This window comes from Tupaia chinensis, unplaced genomic scaffold (assembly GCF_000334495.1).
Source record: "Tupaia chinensis unplaced genomic scaffold, TupChi_1.0 Scaffold000013_1, whole genome shotgun sequence".
Classification (NCBI taxonomy): domain Eukaryota; kingdom Metazoa; phylum Chordata; class Mammalia; order Scandentia; family Tupaiidae; genus Tupaia; species Tupaia belangeri.
Window position 1 is genome coordinate 1,821,596 of NW_006159443.1, and position 23,882 is coordinate 1,845,477.

At 36.5% G+C, this 23,882-nt stretch overlaps 1 protein-coding gene across 1 annotated transcript; it reads left to right on the plus strand.

Moving 5' to 3' along the window:
• Window positions 1–3,948: 3,948 nt before the first annotated feature.
• FBXL3 (F-box and leucine rich repeat protein 3) lies at window positions 3,949–23,798 on the plus strand (the record flags this gene model as incomplete). Its single annotated transcript, XM_014585716.1, is given in 4 exon segments — window positions 3,949–4,300; window positions 8,146–8,268; window positions 16,130–16,301; window positions 21,215–23,798. Coding segments are annotated over 4 exon segments (1,290 nt in total). The 3' UTR covers window positions 21,859–23,798.
• Window positions 23,799–23,882: the final 84 nt, after the last annotated feature.

Below are 23,882 nucleotides of genomic sequence, written 5' to 3' on the forward strand. Positions count from 1 at the left end.
AGCCGAGCCTCGGAGGCGGCGCGGGGCGGAGGGGGCGACCCCGCCGCGTGGGCTTGTGGAAAACTTGGGCAACTTGGGATGAGCAGCCTGAGCGGCGGTCTCGGGGAGGTAAGGGCAGAGGTCAGCTCTGCAAACGATGGGCCCGGTCCCCCAGCCAGGAGGTGAGATGATCATGACTGTGTTGTTGCTGATGTCCGGTTGAGTGGCCCCGATCTTTATAATCAGGATAGATTTCTCTAACTTGAAAAAAAAATGTTAATTTGTTTCTGTTATCTCTGAAATTTTTATGCACATGCCATCCACTCCCAATTATCCGGGTATGACCTCTAGAGAGATGATCGCCCCCATGTTCTCCCTACCATTCAGTTTCAAGAGTTCATCTCTTTTTACTCTTTTATTCTGGTAGTTCAGCCACAGATTGCAGGTTAATTTTGGTATTAGTCAAAGGAGAACATGAAGGACATTTAATACCAAAATAGACTTTTCAGTAGTACAAACAGGTGTTAAAAATTACTGCATGCCCAGTGTACATGGGAGTGTTTAATATGTAGATTGGTAGGGGAAACCCAGCTCTGTTCTTCAGCTGATGTTCAGGCTGACTGCTCCTGTCAGAGTTTATGGAAAAGTTAGCTCACCAACTTGCCCTCCGCTGCTACTGTATAGTCTCTGCAGTTTGCTTTTTAATGCTAGTAATATCAGTTTCTCACCAATAGCTCTAGTGGCCCAAGTTACATTATTTGGGGCCTGGAAACACTGCAGGAAATGAAACTGCCAGAGCCATATAAAAGCCTGGTTCTGACCAAGTTCTTACCAAGTCTTACTGAAGTTTATTGTTCACCTTGATCCTCTGCACTCCTGGAGTTCCATTATAAGAGGTGTTTTCCCATTGACCAGAAGTGGGAGACATAACTGTCCATTGACAAATTATTTGGAGGTGGGAGCATGCTCTGAATTGCTTAACTTTCTATACACCGAGGCATCATTTGTAAATAAATTTAAATACTCTTGAAAGCAGTGTAAGTTTTCACATGAGTAAGACCAACTTGGAAAAATTAACACCTAAAATTTGTACTAGGTGCCTCCCCTACTCTTCTGTTATTTTCATGCAGAGATGAGGATAGACCAGAGACCAATTTTATTGGCATTTGGCCTTAGATGTTTTTATTTTTATTAATACTGTGATTACAGTTTGTTAAAATCATATATGACTATTTACAGACTTTTGTTCAGCTATTCATGAACTAATAAAGGCTTCCACTATGCTTTGGTGATCAAAATAGTCTATTTAGGGAACCAGCAGTTAGCGTAATGGCTATGTCGCTGGACTCCCACGTAGTCGACCACGGTTCGTGTCCCGGACCCGGTGGCTTAAAACTCACGCCGGGTGCGTGTGCGTGCGTGCCCAAGATCCCAAGAGGAGAATGGAAGAGAAGGGATTGCGGCGTGACCATCCCCCCTGGGGGGTGATTTCTCGCTTTCTGTCTCTATGTCTCTCTCTGTCTGTCTGGCGAGCGCACGCGCCCTACAGTGAAAATCTCTCAAAAAAAAAAAATAGTCTATTTATATCTAGACAAGAGGTATTGTACTTTAGTGTTGCACATTAAAAAAAAAGTCAACTTTTTCCTCCTGAACTTGGAAAGGTATTGAAATGCACTTTAAAACAGGATTGTAACAGATAAAAGTTTTTATTCTTAGAACCAGCAAAGCATTAGTGAAGATTATTATGTGAATAAGTCTTTCATATTATTTTTATTTATATATCCCCATAGTCTAAAGTAAAATAAATCATTCTGTCTTTAAGTTGAATAGTTCCAGTTTTAGAAAACTTATCTCCAAGAAAGGAGATCAGCATTCTATAATAAGATGTAGAGGTTATGAAGCCTGCTTCATTCTTCTTTGAATTTCTGTATCTCAAAATTCTGAGTAGTTATAGGTAATCAGAAGAAAAATGATCAACCCTGGGTAGCAAACTCTTTGTTCTTTGACCCAAATTTTATATGCTAAAATTAAAGTAAACCTTCAGGGTAAGTTAAAGGAGAAAAATGGGTCATAACGACAGTGTCATCCCAACCTCTAGTAGGACAGTACTGTTAGAAATTTCTTATGCTAAAGATTATATTGTAGGTTATGCTACCTTTTCTCTGATGTCTTTTTTTTTTTTTTTAGGCTAAGATTCACACCTAAGTTCCAATTATTCTGTTTGTTCCCTTCCTTTTCCCCTGCTTGACAGGATATGCATAATTTATTTCACTTTATTCATATGGTAGGAAGTGGGAGCAGTGAGAATAGGCACTGAGACCTCCTGGACTGATTTTCATGGCACGAAGGCCAGGGGCTTCTCAGAAAATTCTTTCGATTCTGTAGACCTCCGTCCTTTTTCACAAGTTTTACTACCTATTGGATGGAGAAAATCTGCAGAGACATCATTTGGTTTGCAGTCATGCATATATATGCACATCCTTCATCCCAAATGAAACTCAAAAGTTCTTAAATGCTAATGGCGCCAGAAGAAAATTAGAACCATGACCATCCATTTGAAAGGCTATGACCAAGTCTACGTACAAACCTCTACTCTAACAGAACTCTGTAGAAAACAAAAGCATCATAAATCCTAAACTGAATAGGATTACCAGGGAGTGATCTGCAGTTACCCCAGTTTAGAACCAGCTGTATTTTTTTTCCAACTAATAACATCAAAATAAGACCTTAAAAAAAACTGATTGCATTGATATTAAAAGAAATGTGTAAAATGTAGAAAGGGTAAGCATATTAGCAAAACAAATCACCTGTAATCCCACCACCCCCTGTTAGTTACTGCTACATAATTGAGCGAATCTACTTCCAGTGTGTTAGAGCACAAGCATGTTCTCCCCCACTTCTCTATTTCACACTTCATTTCAAAACAAAAATAGGTGCTTGTTTTGGCAGCGCATACACTAACACAAAAATAAGATTTTTTTTTGCCTCTGGCTGGTAACCTCTGTTTTTACTGTGTTATCCACTTTAACATCTTTAATGCTAGATTGCTTTCCTATACCAGAATTCAATGATCATTTCTCTCTTTTTGGAAGTCCTAATATGCTTTCATTCCTTATAAGAACTCTGTCTTATTATCTCTGTTTTGTAAACTGAAGCACAGGAAGGTCAAATAATTCACTCAAAGCCACACAGTCAGTGAGAGGTAAAACCAGTATTCATACTCAGTTTAATTCCAGAGTCCACTTGCTGTAATCATAATACTGTTTTGTCACAGAAAGACCATCAAAGAATGAAATGGGACGAAATTAGTAAAAATACTAAACTCCAGGTATTGTTTAGAAACACAACTTGGGGAAAATACTGCAGCAGTAAGTGGATTGGAAGAAGAAACCGCATTCCAGGTCAAACAGTGCATCGTAAGAATGAGTTTACTTGTTGTAAACACAGGTTGGAAATGTCTGGCAGTAATGCTGTGACAGACTTTGCAGTGTAGAAGCTCTGTTAGCTATTCAATCCTCTCTGGAAGATCATGGGATTCTAATATGCCTTGAATACAGAAACACAAATCAGATATCCTCAGATTACTCTTAAGAAACTTTTAGAAAGTATTAGCATAGGTTTTATATTCATTTTAGTTGGTTTTTACTTTTGAAGTGCAAGTTCTTGGTTTAGTTTCTAAATCATGATAAAGATTCCCTTCAGGTAGTGCAATATAAATGTAAATGTTTAAAAACACCTGCTAAAAAATGTATAGCACTTGTAAACCATAGCTGGTTTCCATTGGTATTTTTATTATATTTTGTTTTAATGTATTTCTTAAATTACTGATATAATTTTTCTTGCATATGTGTATTTATATATGCAATAAACACATACCTCTTAGTGACAAAAGAATTAATTTCACATATATACATCTATTTCTAATCAGAAGTTAAGTCAAATTTTTTAAAAATGCATTTTTCTGAATAGGATGAAACGAGGAGGAGGAGAAGATAGTGACCTTAATTCATCAGAAGAAGGTACTGCAGACAAATGCAAGAAACTGAGGACTACAAATGAACAGTCTCAGAGTTGTGATTGGGGTAATCTACTTCAAGACATTATTCTCCAAGTTTTTAAGTATTTGCCTCTTCTTGACCGGGCCCATGCTTCACAAGTGTGCCGCAACTGGAACCAGGTATTTCACATGCCAGATTTGTGGAGGTGTTTTGAATTTGAACTGAATCAGCCAGCTACATCTTATTTGAAAGCTACACATCCAGAGCTGATCAAACAAATTATTAAAAGACATTCAAACCATCTACAGTATGTCAGCTTCAAGGTAATTCTTTAAGTTTTTTATTTAAAAAATATATTCTTAGTGGCTTTTGTGTCCTAAACCAATATATCATACAGTCTTTAAAATATTTGCCTTTTTAAGGGAAGTGCTTAAATATTTTGAACTATTGCATACCTTAGAAGCTGTCGCAAAGAATTGTGATATTTGACTCAACTACAATGATTAATAACTTCTTTTTTTTTTTTTTTTGGAGAGGTTTTTGCTATAGGGTGCATGCACTTGCCAGAAAGAGAGAGGCAGAGACAGAAAGCGAGAAATCACCCCCCGGGGGGATGGCCATGTCGCAGTCCTGTCTCCTCCATTCTCCTCTCAGGATCTTGGGCACGGACACACATGTTCCCGGCATGAGTTTAAGCCACCGAGTCTGGGACTTGAACCGCGGTCGACTACATGGGATGTTCAGAGACATAGCCATTATGCTAACTGCTGGTCCTGATTAATAACTTCTTAAAAAAACAAAAACAGCCACTAAAGCATAAATCATTGACCAAAGTAGTCAGTTACATTAAATTGCTGTAAACATTTGAGGGAAAAGAAATAATAAAGTAAAAATTGGGATTTTAGTTGCTTAGTTTAATTGCTGTTTTGCATAATAGGGACTGAATATTACTGATGAGTTTTTAATAGAACATTTTAAAATAAAGCATAGTTTTATGTAAAAGGTTTAGAGAAAAATAAGAGCTGGTAGTTAAAGTGGCTGGATCACATATGACCAACTCTGTGGTTTGAAAAAATGTGTCAGATGCATGTGCTTCCTGCTCAAAATCCAGAGAGGAGAGAGGAAGAGAAGGAAAGAGAAGGGATTGCAGCATGTCTATCCCATCTGATTTTTCCTATTTTCTCTCTTTGTCCACTTCTGTCTCTGTCTCTCTCGTGTCCTATAACAGATCTTTTAAAAATAGAAAAGGGTACCTGGAAGAATTCTAAAGAGAACCATTAGATTGTCAGAAAAGTCATGACACATTCTTGCATAAAAAAATAAAAAGATACGATACGTTATACAGTGAAATAGATGACAATGGGGTAACTTTTTGAGATGTCTAGTTTAAAAAATCATAGTGGTTTGTGCACAAACACAAAGGCATGTCATGTTTTTGTGTTGGGAATGAATAATAAAATATGGGCATGTTCACTGAATCCTTAACACCAGATCTTTCTGTAGTAAACAACTAGTAATTGCTGAAAAGTAACACCACATGAAATTCTGATGTACATAGGTTTCAATTGCTAAATAAGCTGAGTGAAACCTCGCAATGGTTCTTAATCTATAGCTTTTGGTTATACCAAACCTGACGGTTATACCAAAAGCTTATTTTCCCCCAAGAATATCATTTTTTTAAGTTTTTTTCCATGGGTGAAACAGACAGGTACTGCCCAACCAGGTCTTTATTCCACAGTGCACCCCCAGCCTCACCAGTAAGGATTATCGGTACATGTACCTGGCATGTACAAGGAGACCTCATGATGCAGACCTGGAGTGTTCTCATGTGGCTTCAATATTTTGGAGTGTTATGCTCCTGCTGCACCACTGCATCTGGCCTCATTTTTGCCTTGGTGGAGATGCTTGTTCTCCCATGTGTGTCCAAGGAGGAGGAAGTACTAGGTGGTGGGAATGGTTGAGTATATTGTGGCCTTCTTCCCAGAAGAAGGCACAGAGGCACTTAGGCCTCTGGGGGTAGGATTGCCAGGTTTAGCAAGTAAAAATAATAGGATGCCTAATTAATTTTGAATTTTAGGTAATCAGTGAATAATTTTTCGTTTAGGTATGTACTATGCAATCTTGGGACATGCATAATACTAACAATTATTTGTTGTTTAGCTGAAAACATTCAAATTTAATTTAATATTTTGTATATCATCTGGCAACCCTAATCAGGAACAGCATGGAGAAATTATGATGTGATCACACAAAAATTCAGGAACTCTTCATCCTTCTTCCTTCACGGAGGAAACCTGATGAGCCTTCTTTTCAGTTATAATTGTCATTGAATTGTATAAGAATGTTCTAATGGTAAATGCCTTAAAAAGATGACTATTATAGATTTCATCTGGTAAGTCTTAAAGACCAGTTTTAGCCAACAGATAAAGTCTGTATCCAATTTTAGTCTTTTACAGCCTTGTGACACAATTCAGGTGTGTCCAACTTGTTTAAGTCTTAAAACCATTTGTGCTATGAGTTTAACATTTTTATTAGAGGTTGCTTATTTTCTGGAGGAAGTGATTTCTGACTTAGAAAAAAGAGTCATGTCCCAAGAATCTTTTCTGATTTCTTGATAATATTCGTTGACGTTATCTCAGACTATAGGCCAGAGAGGCAGTAATCAAGAATACTAGTCTAGAACAATGATTCTCAAAATGTGTTGTGTGCATAAAAATCATTTTCAGGGCTTGAAAAGATAAAGATTGCTGGGTCCTGTCCCCAGGGTTTTTGATTCAGGTTGTTTGGCTTGAGCATGAGAATTTGCAAGTTCCCAGGTGGTGATGATGCTGCAGCTAGTCCAGGGACCACATTTTAGAGGTTTTCGCTATACGTCACGTGCACTCGTCAGAGAGAGAGACAAAGAGACAGAAAGCAAGAAATCACCCCCCAGGAGGGATGGTCACACCGCAATCCCTTCTCCTCCATTCTCCTCTCGGGATCTTGGGCACGCACGCACACGCGCCCGGCGTGAGTTCTATGCCACCGGGTCCGGGACGCAAACTGCGGTTGACTACATGGGAGTCCAGCGACATAGCCATTACGCTAACTGCTGGTTCCCAGGGACCACATTTTGAGAACCACTGGTATAAAGAAACTTAACTAAAGGATAATACTATAACTAGTTCTAAAATTAATATAATTTAGTATACTATTAGTTTTATAACCAGATTTTAACATTTTTGGAATAATGTACATGAATCTAGGATTAAGTAATGATACTACCTTTAACTTATGTTATAAGATGCTTTTTAGCTAGAGAACAACTAACTTTTTGATAGAACAGCTCCTTCTTAAATCTTTGAGGGGTTTTTTGGCAGTATTGCTCTTCCCCCAGGTAATGTCTGATGCAGAAGGATGAGAGCAGCTCCTTTTTCTGGTTTATGCTTGATTGGTTAGACACCCTCATTTTACTTCACGCTCATCTTTCCGTTAAAAACATTAATGATGAATCCCAGATTGTGATTAACCTGAACATTCTGAATACTCATTCACTTTCTGGTGCCTTGACACATGTACCATCCACACTGTATTTATATATATGATCCACTACCAACTATATAATTATTTTTCAGAAACTGTAAATGTATTTATTATATTTATACAGTCTAGAACAAATCAATTTAAAGGCCAAGTCCTTTCAATATTAACTGTATATGTTCTAGTGATAGCTGTCTTAATAATTGCCCTAACAATTTTTTTTTTGGGGGGGGGAGGTTTTTACTATAGGGCGTGTGCGCTCACCAGACAGAGAGAGACAGAAAGCGAGAAATCACCCCCCAAGGGGGGAAGGCCATGCCACAATCCCTTCTCCTCCATTCTCCTCTTGGGATCTTGGGCACACACGCACACGTGCCCGGCATGAGTTTTAAGCCACCGGGTCCAGGATGCGAACCGTGGTCAACTACGTGGGAGTCCAGCGACATAGCCATTACGCTAACTGCTGTTCCCACCCTTACAATTTTTCAGGAAAGGCTGAAGTTGTGGGTGAGAGTGGAAAATTGAAAGAATAAATATTCTTTAAATTATAATGCAGTAAACGAATTAGGCTTCTTGGCTTTCATAAAATTAAGGTATGCACAGAGAAATGTAAATATATGCATGAATAAATGGTGTTTTCTTTTCTAAGGTGGACAGCAGCAAAGAATCAGCTGAAGCAGCTTGTGATATATTATCGCAACTTGTGAATTGCTCTTTGAAAACACTTGGACTAATTTCAACTGCTCGGCCAAGCTTTATGGATTTACCAAAGGTATTTGCTGGTTTAATTGTACTAGCTTTTTCTGAGAAATCCAGTGAGAGCTTCACCATTCCTTGTGTTGGCAATGAGAGTATAAGAAAAGTAATATATATATAAGGTAAAACCAGTTACTTTTTAGAATGTTGACAATTTGAATGATTCAAATTGTCTGGGTTGGACATGAGAATTTGAGTGAGAAGTTTTATATCTATATATAAACATAATTATTATGCATGTACCCTTCCCAATAATCAAGATCTAAGGAGAGAATGCACCAGACAAATGGACTTCCTTGTTCCAAGAATTATGACTGTTTATACCTAAACAAAACAGACATCGTGTTTTATGATTATTGTTCCTATACTTTGAATGCTTTACTTTTGGAGTAAAATCTTTCACTTACATCCCCTCACCCATCCTACTCCTGTAAAACTCCTTTAATAATATATATGCATGTCTCCTGGCCATCAGGGCTGCAGTCTTGAGCTTGCTCTGTCTGTATCCAGCTGAGAACATGCTAAGGGCCATTGAGGTCTAAGGCTGATTTTGTTCACCCGTGTCACCTTCCTGTGTACACACCACAGCTGGAACAGGGCTTCTGGTACACCCCCAGGGGGAATGGCTACGACACAATCCCTTCTCCTCCATTCTCGTCATGGGATCTTGGGCATGCATGCACATGCGCCTGGTTTGAGTTTAAGCCACCGGGTCCGGGACTTGCCCCGCGGTCAACTACGTGGGAGTCCAGCAACATAGCCATTACACTAACTGCTGGTCCCCCACTCCACTCTTTTTAATGCAGGATTCTTTTTGCAATACAAGGTCTTTTAGATTCCAGACAAATTCTATGATTGTCTTTTCTAGATCTGTGAAAAACATCTCTGGTGCTTTGGGATTGCATTAAATATGTAGACCAATTTGGGAAGAATTACCATTTTGATTATATTAATTCTTCCAATTCAGTAACATGGGATGTACTTCCACTTTTTTCCTGTCATATTCAATTTCTCTTTTTGGCTTCTCATACTTTTCCTTGTGGAGGTCTTTAACTTCTTTGGTTTGATTTATTCCTAGGTATCTTATACTGATTGTGGCTTTGGTAAGTGGAATTACTTTCTTCAGTTCTATCTCAGTCTACCTGCTGTTCATATACAGAAATGTTATAAATTTCTGTATGCTGATTTTGTATCTTGTAACTTTATTGCATTTATTACTTTCAGGAATTTGTGGATACCACCTGGTATTCTATGTATAAAATCATGTAATCTGCAAATAGAGATGATTTCACCTTTTCTTTTTCTATACAAATGCCTTTTATTTTATTCTCTTTCCTGATTGCATTGGTGAGGACTTCCAGTACTGTACTGAAAAGGAGTGGAGGAAGTGGGCATCCTTGTTTTGTACCAGCTTTTACTGGAAAAGTTCTCAGCTTTTCTCCATTCACAATGATGTTAATTATAGGATTTTCAGAGATAGTTTTTATTGTGCTGAGGAATGAGCCTTCTATTTTGATTTTGCTGAGAGCCTTAATCATGAAGGTATATATTTTATCAAACACTTTTTCTGCATCAGTTGATATAATCATATGGTTTTTATCATTGTTTCTTTATGGTTTTGCATGTGTTGAACCATCCTTGCATCTCTGGAATAAAACCTACCTTGTCATGATGTATTGTGGGGAAATGTTTAGAGAGAGAACCTGAGGTGTGGGGACATGTTCTTAGCAAATACCACCTGTCCTTTTGGGTTTTGGCAGAACCTTGTAACTTGCCCTTTCCTTGACCCTTGCTGCAGACAGAGCAAGGGTGGAAATTTCTAGGGGCTTTCCAATGGACATGTGTGATGGACTTCAAGAGACACCTTGATCCTGATTAGCAAAGTCCAATCTCTGCTCTGCATCTGAAAGATTCTTTAGCCTTCTCTGGGTGTGGTGATGCACTCCTTATGGAGTTCTTTAGCTTCTTCCCCACACCTACAGCTAGGTTTCTCTGCATTAGAAAAGAAAATTATGGGACTTTCTCTTGATGGGATTATCACCAAGGGATACACCTGGCCCAGTATGACTAAGCCCTTATAGATTTGTTAATTGCTTCTTATTGTCTGTAACCTGGCAACAAACCTATGAAGTGTCATGAAGCATACATGCGTAATGTCTCCTTGTAGTATAAATAAAGAGGCCCAGTTTGTCTGGGTGGCTCAAGCAGCAGCTTAAGCAGCGACTCAAGCAGTGGCTCAGCCGTGGCACAAATTGCTTGGTCTACCTAGGCTCAGGCTGCCTTTGTCCATTTCTACTCTATATCTTTGTCTCATTCTTTCCAATTTCCTGGTCCTTGCAAGATGGAGGGCTTTCTGTTTCTCATTCTCTTTCTCTTCCTCACCTGCAGCCCTCTGATCATGATTCAGCTAGACAAGCCCCAGGGTGGACACCAACAATGTATAATTTTTGTATATGCGGTTGGATATGATTTGCAAGTATCTTTTTGAGAATTTTTGTGTCCTTATTCATCAGAGATATTGATCTATATCTTTTCTTACTTGTCATGTCCTTGTCTGTTTTAAGGATAAGGGTGACAGAGGCTTCATAGAATCAATTTGGGAGTATTCCATCCTTTTGGATTTTTAGAATAACTGGAGTAGAATGGAGATGAACTCTTCTTTAAAAGTTTTATAGATTTCAGAGGTGAAGCCATCAGGACCACGGCTTTTTTTGTTGAGAGATTACTACTGATTCAATCTCATGGCTTGTTATTTGGCCTATTCAGGCTTTTAATGTCCTTCTTATTCAGTCTTGGTAGATTATATGTGTCCAGGAATTTGTCCATCTCATCCAAGATTTCTTGTTTCTTGGCATATAGATTTTCATATATATACAAAAAAAAGAAATGGGAAATTATTTGTTGATGATAGCATGTATGATTAAGCCAATTTATAGTGTATTCTTGCTGTAAAATCCCATTTTGTATGCTGTGGTGATGTTTGGTGAAAGTATGTAAAATAAATTTTAAATAAAGAAAATACATAGTACTAAAATAGGCTAAAAGAAAAAAATCTGAAGTAGTTGAAAAAATACAGTTAACATTAAAAAAAGGAAAGAAAGTATTAATACTAAATAAGAAAAGGCAGAAGAAAGAATCTCTGATCAGGAAGATGAGATGTCTGAGAGATGAAAGTACCAAAAAGAGTTGAAATATGTTTTTAAAATGAGGACAACATACAGGAAATATTAGACACTACCAAATGCCCAAAAATCCAAATATTAGACAAGAGCATAGAAGATTTATTCTATGAAATACTTGCTGCAAACTCCAAATATAGAAAGATATTCTTACATCCAGACCCAAGAAATACGAAGGAACCCAAATAGAATCAACATAAGATCATCTTCTACACAGAACATTATAGCAAAAATGGTAAAACCACACACAAACACCAGATGCTAAATATAACAGGACAAAAACATCAAGTCACTTACAAAGGTTATTCTATTAGCCTAACTTCAGACCTCTCAACTGTAACAATGCAGGCAAGAAAAGAATGGAAAGACATATTGAAAACACTATAATAATAATAATAATAATAAAAATCCTGTACCTGGGGAGATTATCTTTCAAGTGGGATAAAAAGATAAAAATATTTTCGGTAAAACAAAACCTGAAATAATTTACTGATATCAGACCAGCTATTCTATTGGTACTAAAGGGAGTACTGTATCTGAAAAACTAAAGTATAATATAAATAAGAGAACAAAAACAACCAATCCACACACACACACACACACACACATATATATAAATATAAAAAGTTCTGTGAGTTATTTTAACCACCTGTGTTCCATTATAAGGTTAAAAGGAAAATGAATTTACAGGGGATTCTATAGGAAGGGTTAAGTAAAACTGAGAAGCACATTAGAGAAAAGATACATAGATGATCCTTTTTGGATTTTCAGGATAGATTAATGAAGTTAGAATCAAAGAAAAGTAAGAGTGTGCCAGTATGTGGAACAGGTATAACCTCTTTATAAAATCTTACAAGTGTTCTGTAAAGGTTTATTCTTGAGTGAAGTTGGTATCAGTATAGCTTGGATTAATTTACAGATTTTACTTTTAAAAAACATGATTTTTAAAAATTTGTATATGAAAGCACTTCAGAAAGTTAGTTGAAAATGGGATTAAATAAAGTATGAATTAATTTTGACACAAAATTTTTTTTTTTTGGAGAGGTTTTTGCTGTAGGACACATGCGCTCGCCAGAAAGACACAGATATAAAACGAGAAAACACCCCCCAGGGGGGATGACCACTCTGCAGTCCCTTCTCTTCCATTCTCCTCTCAAGATCTTAGGCACATACAGACACACACCTGGCATGAGTTTAAGCCACTGGATCTGGGACTTGAACCACTGTTGACTACATGGGAGTCCAGCAACATAACCATTACGCCAACTGCAGGTCTCGACAAAAAAAATTTGAAATCCATGCATAGTTTTGTCCTGTTACACATTTTCCATAAACTTTTTGAACACCTCACATGTATGTTGTAACGTTATCCTGCCCATAATCAGAGTTAGTCTCTCTTTCAAAACTATTCTCTTAAAATAGAAAAATAAAGGTGAACTTTTGGAACTAAGAGTCCATCAAATGGGAGAAAAGCACTATTTGGATTATTTGGATATACATAACAGAAAGTTAATTTCTTTTTCATTTACTTTTTTCATACACCGTGATATAGCCTGAAAAGCAAATAGTCAAGGCCTTTGAGTGTGTTAGCTGGTGTTTATAGGTTAGTATCTAACACTAATTTGAAAGTTTTTTTTGTTGTTGTTTTAAAATGCATCAGTAACTAAAATGTATTCTTTTAAACATTCAGCAGTTTAATTTACTAGGATGATTCAGGAAAACCATCACTTAATCAAGTGTTATCAGTACAAAATGTACCACTAGGTGATTTCATGAAATGTGCACATTTTGAAATAAAATGCTTTCGTCAGGTAAAATAAGGAAAATGGGCAACAAAATTTGTTCACTGTAATGTATTAAAATTCTAGGACTGTCCATATAACCTAGTGGTTAAGGGTCTTGGGATCCCACAGGGCCAGCTGTAGTTCAAATCCTAGCCCCAGTGACTTGAAAAACACCAGATGCATATGCATGCATGCCCCAGATCCCAACAGGATTGAGAAGTGGAGGGAAGGGAATGCAGTATTAACATTCCTTGTTAGGGAGTGCTTTCTCTGTCTTTTTGGCCAGTGCACGTGTACTCTGGCAATTTAAAAAAAAAGGAAAAACAATTTTAAGTACATAGGTTCAACCTCTGTGGTTCTCAGACTTAATTGCATAAAAATTATCTGAGGAACATCCTAAATTTCAGATTCCTATCCAGTTAGGATGATTCCAAATCTACCCTTGGTGTGGACAGTAGAGCTGATTCTAATTAAAATGGTTAGGGGCATGGTGGTTAAAGCACTGGAGTCTCACATGGCCAACTAGACCAGGCCCTGGGCCTGATGGCTTTTGCTCTCTCAATTTCCCTCTCTCTCTCTCTCCCTCTGTCTCTGTCTCTGTTTTTAGTGAGCACATGTATCCTATAGCAAATTTAAAAATAATAATAAATATGTATTTTAAAAAATAAAATAGTTCAGAGACCTCACTCTAAAACACTTGAGTCACTAGGACCAGCAGATGGCGGAGCGGTTATGTTGCTGATCCCACATGGTTGACCACAATTTGCATCTTGGACCAGGCAGCTTGAAACTCAAGCTGGTCACATGCGCGTGTGCGCCCAGATCCCAGGAGGAGAATGGAGAAGAGGGGATTGTGGTGTGACCATTACTCCTGAGGGGTGATTTCTCACTTTCCTTCTCACTGTCTCTGTCTCTGTCCCTCCAGGGAGTGCACATGCCCTAAGACAAAAACCTCTACCAAAAAAAATGAATGTGAGAATATAAATGTATTTGCCAGAGCTGAATCAGGGAAATGAGAAGTCATGTTAGTGATGCAAGTATTGAGCACAGTGATAAAGAAATGTGATTATACAAGATATACTTGAGTTTGATATGAAAATGTTAGGTGAAATACAACATTTAAGTGGCTAACCAATTATTTACTCAGAGTAGGGAAGAAGTAAATTAGAAAATATGAACAAGAAGGTAGTGTTCCTTGGCTGTTACCTGTCCTCATTCTTTCTTACTGCTATACAGAATATATAAAGCTCAGTAGAGAGTGAAGTTGGTTGGTTATGTAGGGGAATGTGTTAGAACATGTATTGGCTTGCCTTTCTTTACTCTGCCAGATTCTTTGCTCATTGGATATGCAGTTGACCCTTGAACAATGTACAGATTACGACCTTTGACCCCCACAGCTGAAAATACACTTACATAACTTTTGACACCCCCGAAACATAAACCCTAATAGCCCACTATTGCAGGAAGCCTTACTGATAACCAGTTGATTGACCTGTATTTTGTATGTTATATGTATTATGTATGTATTCTAATAATAAAGTAAGCTGGAGGAAAAAAAGATAAGAAATTGTAAGGAATACACTTATAGTATTTACTGAAAAATATGCACTAAAATATGCACTGTGCAGTTCAAATCATGTCATTCAAAGGCCAAATTCTTGGTTCTGATTCCAGGTCACATATTTCGGTCATTCTTTAATTCCTGTTTCCTTGTGGTTGCTTCTTTAGGTCAGATTCTGTGTCCCTCAGACAGATTGACAAATTGAATGATACTCATTGGTACATTTCTGATTAAAATATATTAAAACAAAAGGCTTGGAAAATGTTAACAGATGATTTAACATAGTTAAGAGAATTTTAAGTTTGGAATTTTAGTAAAATTTTAGTTTATTTAGAATAAAATTTTGTGTGAGTTTCTATGACTTTTATAGCTTTTGAATTGATTGATACAGTAATTTTTAATGATTTTGCTAATAGTTGTTAAAAGGTCATTACTAGCAAACAGAAAAAAGGCAGTTCGGTGTTACAGAATGCTAGAGAAAGATTTTGAGTTGCTGAAATGTCTGAGAAATAGTCTCATCCTAAGTTGCAGCATTCCTCTTTTTACTTAACCAGTGGTTGCTGTGATTTAGAGATACTCGTCCTGAGGCCTTAAATTCGCCACAGGTTAAAGAGCTCTCCTCAAACATGGCAGATAGTCACCTTCTTTTACTGTATTCTCACAAACAGAGTGAAAGGATGCTATTCTTAAAACCAGTTGTGGGGACCAGCAGATGATGTAATGGTTACATCACTCCTGCACAGTTCACTCTGCCGGGCTGAACCCGGCAGCTTAAATCTCATGCTGGGAGCTTGCGTGTGTGTGCCCAGAATCCTAAGAGGAAAATGGAGGAGAAAGGATTGCGGTATGGCCATCCCCTCTGAGGGGTGATTTCTCGCTTTCTGTCTCTCTGGCTCTGTCTCTCTAGTGAGCACTCTTGCCCTATAGCAAAAATTTCTCTCAAAAAAAAATTGTGAAATAATATAATTAAGGTTTAAATGGACCACATCTAGTATTAAGTATCCTTAATCCAAAATGCTTGGGTCCAGAAATGTTTTGAATTTAGATTTTATTTTTTTGATTTTAGAATATTTGAGTATATATAACAAGTTCATTTCTGTTTCATATAACTTATACACATAGCCTGAAGATAATTTACACACTGTTTTTGTATTGCAGCATTTTGACAGTGACCTGCTCTGTGAGATCAGGTGTAGAATTTTCCACTGTAACATACGTGAACTCAAAAAGTTTTTATTTGAGAGCACTTCAGATTTTGGATTTTTGGATTAGAGTTGCTCAACCTGTATATGGAAACGCCTCAATTTTCATTTGTAAAAATTGAAACAGTATTTTAATTTTTTTGCTTTTCAGTCACACTTTATCTCTGCACTGACAGTTGTGTTTGTAAACTCCAAATCCCTGTCCTCGCTTAAGATAGATGATACCCCAGTAGATGATCCATCCCTCAAAGTACTAGTGGCCAACAACAGTGATACGCTAAAGCTGCTAAAAATGAGCAGCTGTCCTCATGTCTCTCCAGCAGGTATGTTGTGTTTTTTTACCAGATACTTTTTAGTAAAATGCATCAATGTGTTAATCAGATTAAGAAAAAAACTAATCATTGATTTTAAAGGTAGACCAATGTAACCATTTCATCTCTTTTGCATACAGATTTTTTTAATGTCAGTATAGTAGCATAAATTCTGTACTATCACTGACTTAGACACTAGCTTTCAGTTTATTTTTCTAATTTTCTTATTTGGTCATTCGTGCATAGCATGTGCTAGAAAATTAGTAAATTAAAAAAAAAAAAAAAAGTAAAGGACAGTAAGAGGTCTGCCTGAGGTGCCCATTAGGTAGATAGAATGTTCTCTAATTTCTGTTGATCTAACAGGGTGGTTTTGAATCTGAGCAATCGTATAATTGCTTTTTTTACCCCTTAATATGTAGAAGGAGAAAAGTTGTACATTGCTTTGTATTTTGTAAGATAATGCTTTTCCTAAGTCAGCTTTTAGAACTGAGAGCCCATTAGATGGAAGAATAGCAGTCTTTAAAGCTCTTTACAATTTCTCATGTTGTTTTCTAAGAATTATTACATTATTCAGTTTGAGATCATTTAAATTCCAAATGATTTAAATTGGAAAGTAAGTATAAATCTGAATTTTGCATTACTGCCTGTTTCTTTGTTCCTGACTCCTCCCACTATTGATACTCTTCTCTACCTTTTAGCTGTGATGTATGGGAAACTCACTCTTTAAGAGACAGTGTTAAGGCCCATTTGCAGTGGCACAGGCTGTAGAGAGCTGCTCTACAATGTTAGAGCCTCAACATTGTGGCTTGAAAAGCTTGCAAGATGTGCCTATGTGTGCTTGTGATCCTGGCTAACTGGGAGGTTTGGGCGGGGCAGGGGGGTTATGCATGGCCCGACCCCATCAGGAGTACTTGTTTAGCACGCGTGCTCTCGCGCGCTCTCTCTCTCTCTCTCTCTCTCTCTCTCTCCCTCCCCCTCTCCCCCCCTCTCTCTTTTTCTCTCAGTAAATTCTAAAAAAGAAAAAAAAGAGAGAGAGATGGGGGACAGTGTTAAATCTTTGGTCTCTTTATGAAGCATTTCTACATACTTGCCGAATCTAAAGTCTGCCTTCCCGTGAGGAAGCGATAACCTATTAGAAAGAGATTACTTGCTCATTCTCCTAAATTTCCTGGAGAGTTCTTGGGTGATGAAAATGCTTTTTTCTACTATGTAAATGCCTTTTTCTGCTGTTGGAGTTCCCCAGTCCTCTCTGCCACTTCTAGATTATCACTGAAACTGTTAGAAGAAATGAAGAAAAGTAGGCTTTGACAGTTACTTCCTATGAGACTGATCATATTTTAGTATCTACTGTATAGATCTGATAGAAGAGGAAGGGCTATACTTCCAAGCTGCAGAAGGCTCTTTGTATCTTGACCTCCATCTATAATCAAGTTTTTTACTCATGTGCAGCTTTTACTTGAGCCCTACACTTCTTTGTACCTTTGTTTGTGGTCAGGTTCCAGCATTTGTGGAATGCTTTTTTTTGTTATTTTAACATCTTCATCTGGCAAACGCCAGCTTTTATAATTCAGCACAGGTGTTACCTGTTTTGTCCACCTCCCTTCTAGTTCATATTCCCCTCCTGTGTGTTTGCATTGCATTCTGAACATAACTGATAACATTCAGCACACTGTATGAGAGCGTTTGGGTCTCTGGTTTCTCTGTGAAACTGAGCTATTACTCTCTTTATCCTGGTACATTCTTTCTTTATTAAATACACACATCAGTAGACCAAGCTTGCTTGGTCCCACTTAACGGTGTTGTACTAGTTATTCAAGAAGAGGAGGAGATAAAATGAAGATTATAACTACAGAAGATTTTGCTTAAAATTTAACATAATTACATATTTTCTTTATATCTATTTTGCATGATTGGACAGTTTCTTTTAAGTTGAAATTATAGGCTATTTTTTTCCTTTCTATTTTGAACATTTTATCACATTTTTTCTCAGTTCATATAGTTCTTAAAATTGTCTATAATTGGATCTCTAGACACCAGTGACAGTAGTGACTTGCTTCTTCGTTATTCATGATTTTTCTCCATTTCTGTTCTGTTTTCCTTTGCTGGTTTCTCTCCTTATTCCTTAAACTTTGGTGTTTCACTGTGTTTTCTGTACACCTTTTTTGTTGTTTTGTGTAAACTCTGGATAATGTCATCAGCTTTGTAGCTCTAGTTTCATTCTGCATGTTAATACCTCCTACTTTTGGTGTCTCTAGAACTTTAGATCTATGTGTTAAATGATGGTGGTATATTGCTTTGTAATGCCTCACTGACATTTCACACTAAAGAACTTCCTTTCTTCCTCTTTCCAGATCTTTTGCTCTTCCAGTTTTACTCTATCAGTGCATGGCACCATTCATCTAGTTGTTAGGGATCTGACAGACATCTCTGATTCCTCCTACTCATGCTACCCTCCAGTCACTGAAATCTGGGAGCTCCAAATGTACCTTGAATCTCTTTTCCAATTTCCACTGTAACTTCTCTAGTTTCAACCACCATAATCTTTGTGCAGCACTCTCTTAGCTGATTTCCTAAATGAACTGCATTTCTTTTATTTGATCTCACTTCTATCCTATGGCCAGGTTAATCTTTTAAAATGTAATCTTGATTTCTCTACTTTCTTTCATAACTTCTGATAGCGTTTTAGATGAAATCTAAAGTCCTTACCTGGGCTAATAAGGTTCAGTATGAAATAGTACTTGTCTGTTGGGCTTCATCTTCTGATTCTCTCTTACTTGCATACTAATTGCTTGGCGCTCCTTCAGTTCTTGGAATGCTTTGTTCTATTCCATGTGTAGGTGTTCATACAAGTTGTTGGCTGAATTCACTCTCTTGCAATTTTTGGACCGGCTTCCCATTCCCTTCCTTGGCTGTCAGCCCGAGGCTAGTTGAGGGTCTCTTTCTGTTCTTAGAGGCTGCCTGCATTCTTTCCTTTTTGACCCCCCCTTTATCTTAAAGCCAGTAATAAATGTGCAATCCCCTTTGTCCTTTGAATTTCTTGGTTTTACCCTTTTACAACCAGCCAGAGAAAACTGCTTTTAAAGGGGTTCATGTGATTAGATTAGGACCTTCCAGATAATCTTTGTCTTATAAAGCCAGCTGTGCTATATAAGAGTATTATTGTGGGCATGTTGATATCTTATCACATTCACAAATACCAGGCATTAGGGTGTAGAATCTGTGGGCTATTTTTAGAGTTATGCCTACCATAATTGCTTTAATAGTTACTAAATGTTATTGCAAGGTTTTCTTTTTTTTTTGTATTTGCAGCTTTGGTTACTATATCCCGTGGATTTGTTTTCTTTTTATTTCAAGCTTTTTGAGATTGTGAAGAATAGAGATGTGCTTGGGTTACCTTGGGTTCTTAGAGTCTATTTCACTGTACACCTTGCTGAGAACAGAAACTTTGTAGTGGCTGAAGAGTGCACCATAGATGTCCATTACTCATGTTGTGGTGATTCTGTTGCCTCTCCTCTCCCACTGCCATAAAGTTTTGGCCTATTTGGTTTCTGTCTTGTCTCTTCTTAAGCAGTAGTTAAGCATGTGAACTTGAGTCACCTAGCCTGTTTGTATTTGAACTTTACTATCTTTAGCTGACTGCTTAAGTTCAAATAAAAATAATACCTAGTTTTCCAGATTCTTAAAATTATGTGTGGGATAACATATCTAGTACCTGGCATATCATACTTGTACGATAAATAGATGAAAATACAATGTATGTTTTGTTGTCCCTATCCCTGTTTTTAAATATAAGAAAGAAATTAATTAAATAGGTTATCCATAAGGTGCCTCTTAGAGGCAGAATTCTTACACTAGGCCACTTCAGAGCTCAAATATTGACCTTTGGTAAAGTAATCTGTTGCTAGGATGTTAGTTCTGAGCAATTATGAAGTGTGGTGCTCTAAGTATAGGGAACTATTAAGAAATTGCTTTCTGGGTGTAGTATAAAAGTTGCATGTTTTTATTAATGTGAACTGAATGGTTATCTCTGATTCATTCATCTAGTGATACCTTTTTTTTTCCTTAGAAATTTCATTAAGCTTTTTGTATACTGTTGGCAGTTAAACTGATGATCTTTCGATGCATATCTTTATTTTGTAAATTTTTATTTTGTTAACATAAAATAACATTTGGTTATCTCTTACTTAACCTGTGTTTTTTTAAGTTAGGATTAGGTTTTAAATTTCAAAAAAGATCCTTTGGCCTCTGTTGTAATTGACCATGTCATCTTTCTTGCTTAACCTGTTTAGTGTTAATAATAATTTTCTTTATTTTTTGGTTTTTGCTATAGGGTATAAGCATTCTCCTGAGAGAAAGAGGGAAAGTGAGAACTCACCCGCCCCTCCCCCAGGGAATAGCCACTCCATAATCCCTTCTCCTTTTAGGATTTTAGGCACTTATGCACATGTGCCCTGGTGTGAGTTTCAAGCCATTGGGTCTGGGACAAAAACTGCAGTCAGCCATGTGGCAGTCCAGTGCCTTAACTACCATATAACCTGCTGGTCCCAATAACTTTATTTTTTAATGGCACTGTCTATGCATTACCAGGATAAACCATATTTAGGCATGATATTTTTTAAAAATGATGGTTACTAATACTTTCATTTTTTTCCTGAGTTGTTAAGTGAGTTTCATCTTTAAAAAGGTGTTGAATTTAGAATTGGCTTCATTTTCTTAGAGACAAAATTAACAATAGATCTTTAAACGCTTATGGCTTACTATGTTAATTCTACAGCTAAATTTTAAATTATATAGCTTTGCTAGTAAGGGAGTGTGACAGAATTTCAGGAGACGTGTACTTTATTGAATTCTCAAACCAGGTGAACTTGTATAAAAACTTGAAAATAATGAGTTGTGTTTTGTTTTGTTCCTTTTTCTCTTCTAAGGTATCCTTTGTGTTGCTGATCAGTGTCATGGCTTGCGAGAACTAGCCCTGAACTACCACTTATTAAGTGATGAGTTGCTACTGGCTTTGTCTTCTGAAAAACATGTTCGATTAGAACATTTACGCATTGATGTAGTCAGTGAGAATCCTGGACAGACACACTTCCATACTATTCAGAAGAGCAGCTGGGATGCTTTCATCAGACATTCACCCAAAGTGAACTTAGTGATGTATTTTTTTTTATATGAAGAGGAATTTGACCCATTCTTTCGTTATGAAATACCTGCTACCCATCTTTACTTTGGAAGATCAGTAAGCAAAGATGTGCTTGGCCGTGTGGGAATGACATGTCCTAGACTAGTTGAACTAGTAGTGTGTGCAAATGGATTACGACCACTTGATGAAGAGTTAATTCGCATTGCAGAACGTTGCAAAAATTTGTCAGCTATTGGACTAGGAGAATGTGAAGTCTCGTGTAGTGCCTTTGTTGAATTTGTGAAGATGTGCGGTGGCCGCCTGTCTCAATTATCCATTATGGAAGAAGTTTTAATTCCTGACCAAAAGTATAGTTTGGAGCAGATTCACTGGGAGGTGTCAAAACATCTTGGTAGAGTGTGGTTCCCAGACATGATGCCCACTTGGTAGAGACCACATGATGTAGGGCATGATGAATAGCACCTTAACTACCAAGCAAATGTTTAAAATTAAAGTTTATTTGCTGTAGTTCTGATATAATTTACTATTTTGTGGGACAGAAATTTGATAATATTCAGTGAGTATATAAGCTTGTTTTTTGGAAGACCCAAGAATCAGTTTTCACCAGAAAATTCCATTTGTTTCTTTAGCCTAATAGCAATCAAATATCGAAGGAAAAGTCTATTTAAATGTGATTCAGATGTGAAGGTAATAACCAGTTAGAAAGATTAAACAGTTTACATACAGTCTGAAGGAAACAAAACTAAATATTACAATATCTAAGAAGTGAGTACTAATAGGTTTTCCAAAATGTTTTGTTCTCTATGCATTTTTTGAAAATGTACACTAGGACATTTTAGGGTCTTTAGTTATACATACACCTGTTATAAGGTGTTTAATATAGCTCAGGAAAGTGAGCATTTGTGAGAAAAATGTAGGATATATCATATCTAATGAAAAAGATTGAATGTTTTCAGATGTTATAAAGCTGTTTAAAAGAAAAAGAGGTACAGATAATTGGAACACTTAGAAAATTAATAAATGTCACACAGTGGTTATTATAGAAGGATAATACACAGAGCCAAGGTCAAATTAAAAGAAAATAAATGGAATAGAAGGGAGGCAGTATTTAGCTTTGTATAAACTTATAGGTTTACTCTGTAATCTGCTAAATCATATAAATTTTTTTTCCTGTGATACATTATTATATATGTGACACTTGAGGCATTGTGTGTAAAGTAAGGAATGCTTTACCAGTTCTCCTTGTGTATCTTTGTTTAAGCTAGCTTTGAAGTATTATGTAATAATTGAAATGAAAAGCTTATCTATTTTTAAAAGCCAAATTGAAATAATTAAAGGGTAGAACTCTAAAATGTTCATAAATTTTTTCCATGAAAACACTAGTCTCCAGTGGATTTTAGTGATGGCTTATGTTTCCATTTTGGAATTAATATAGTTATATAAGTAGAATTTTTAAAAATTATAAAATGATTACCAGTGTACAGTTCAGCATAAACATTAAATTTCAAAGAGGATATATTTAAGTTGATAATCATATTTTTGAGTAAATATTGCTCAGTGACCCAGAAAATTTTAATAAAAAATGTCTATAGTTTTGTGATTGTTAATTTGTTTAAACTGATATTTTATATTATTTAAGTTAGGTAGGTTTTTATATTATTTTCATATGAATAAATGTAATTCATGCATTGTAGAGTCTGTAATGATTAAGTTTTGGGCTACATTTAGATTTTTTTAGATATTATATAAACTTTGATTCTGGGCAGTAGTGTTAGTAGGTACTACCCTCCTAAGGAAAATTATAAGTGATTTACCCCCAGTGGAATAATACCTTGATGCTTGAAATGGCTCTCCTCAGTAGTGTGACTTTTAGAAAGTATCTTGGTAGTTACGGAAGCTAACTTTCTTACAGATCTAATCTATTTTTAAAATAGATGAACTTCCTAAGAATCAAGTGACAGATGATTTTCTACAAAATTTATGGTTTCAAAAGTGATGATATTCTACCTTGTAGCCACTTACAGATAGGAAGAAAAAAGACTGATCCAGACTTGAAAACTAAAAGCAATTATTGTAATATTTCTTCTCTTACTAAATAGTAGAAAGCTTCAATTGTACAAGAAAATATCTGTGCTAATAGATGAAGTTTTTTTTTTCTTGAACACCTTTGGAAAATGAATTTGATAGTATTTAATCAGTTCTAACCAAAGCTTTTCTTGGAAATTTAATTTTTGTACAGATTGAATTATATAAAATGCTTGGCATATTTTAAGTCACTTTATAAGCAAGATGCATAGCACTTAATTTGTTTATACTGTAAAGTACATGTTAAATGCTTTTATCAATTTGAGAATAAAGATAGTTACTAATGCTGTTGTATTACCATTTTTAAAACTACCCAAATATATATTTATTTTACTTTAAAGCTAGTTAAACTTACAGATTTATGGTTT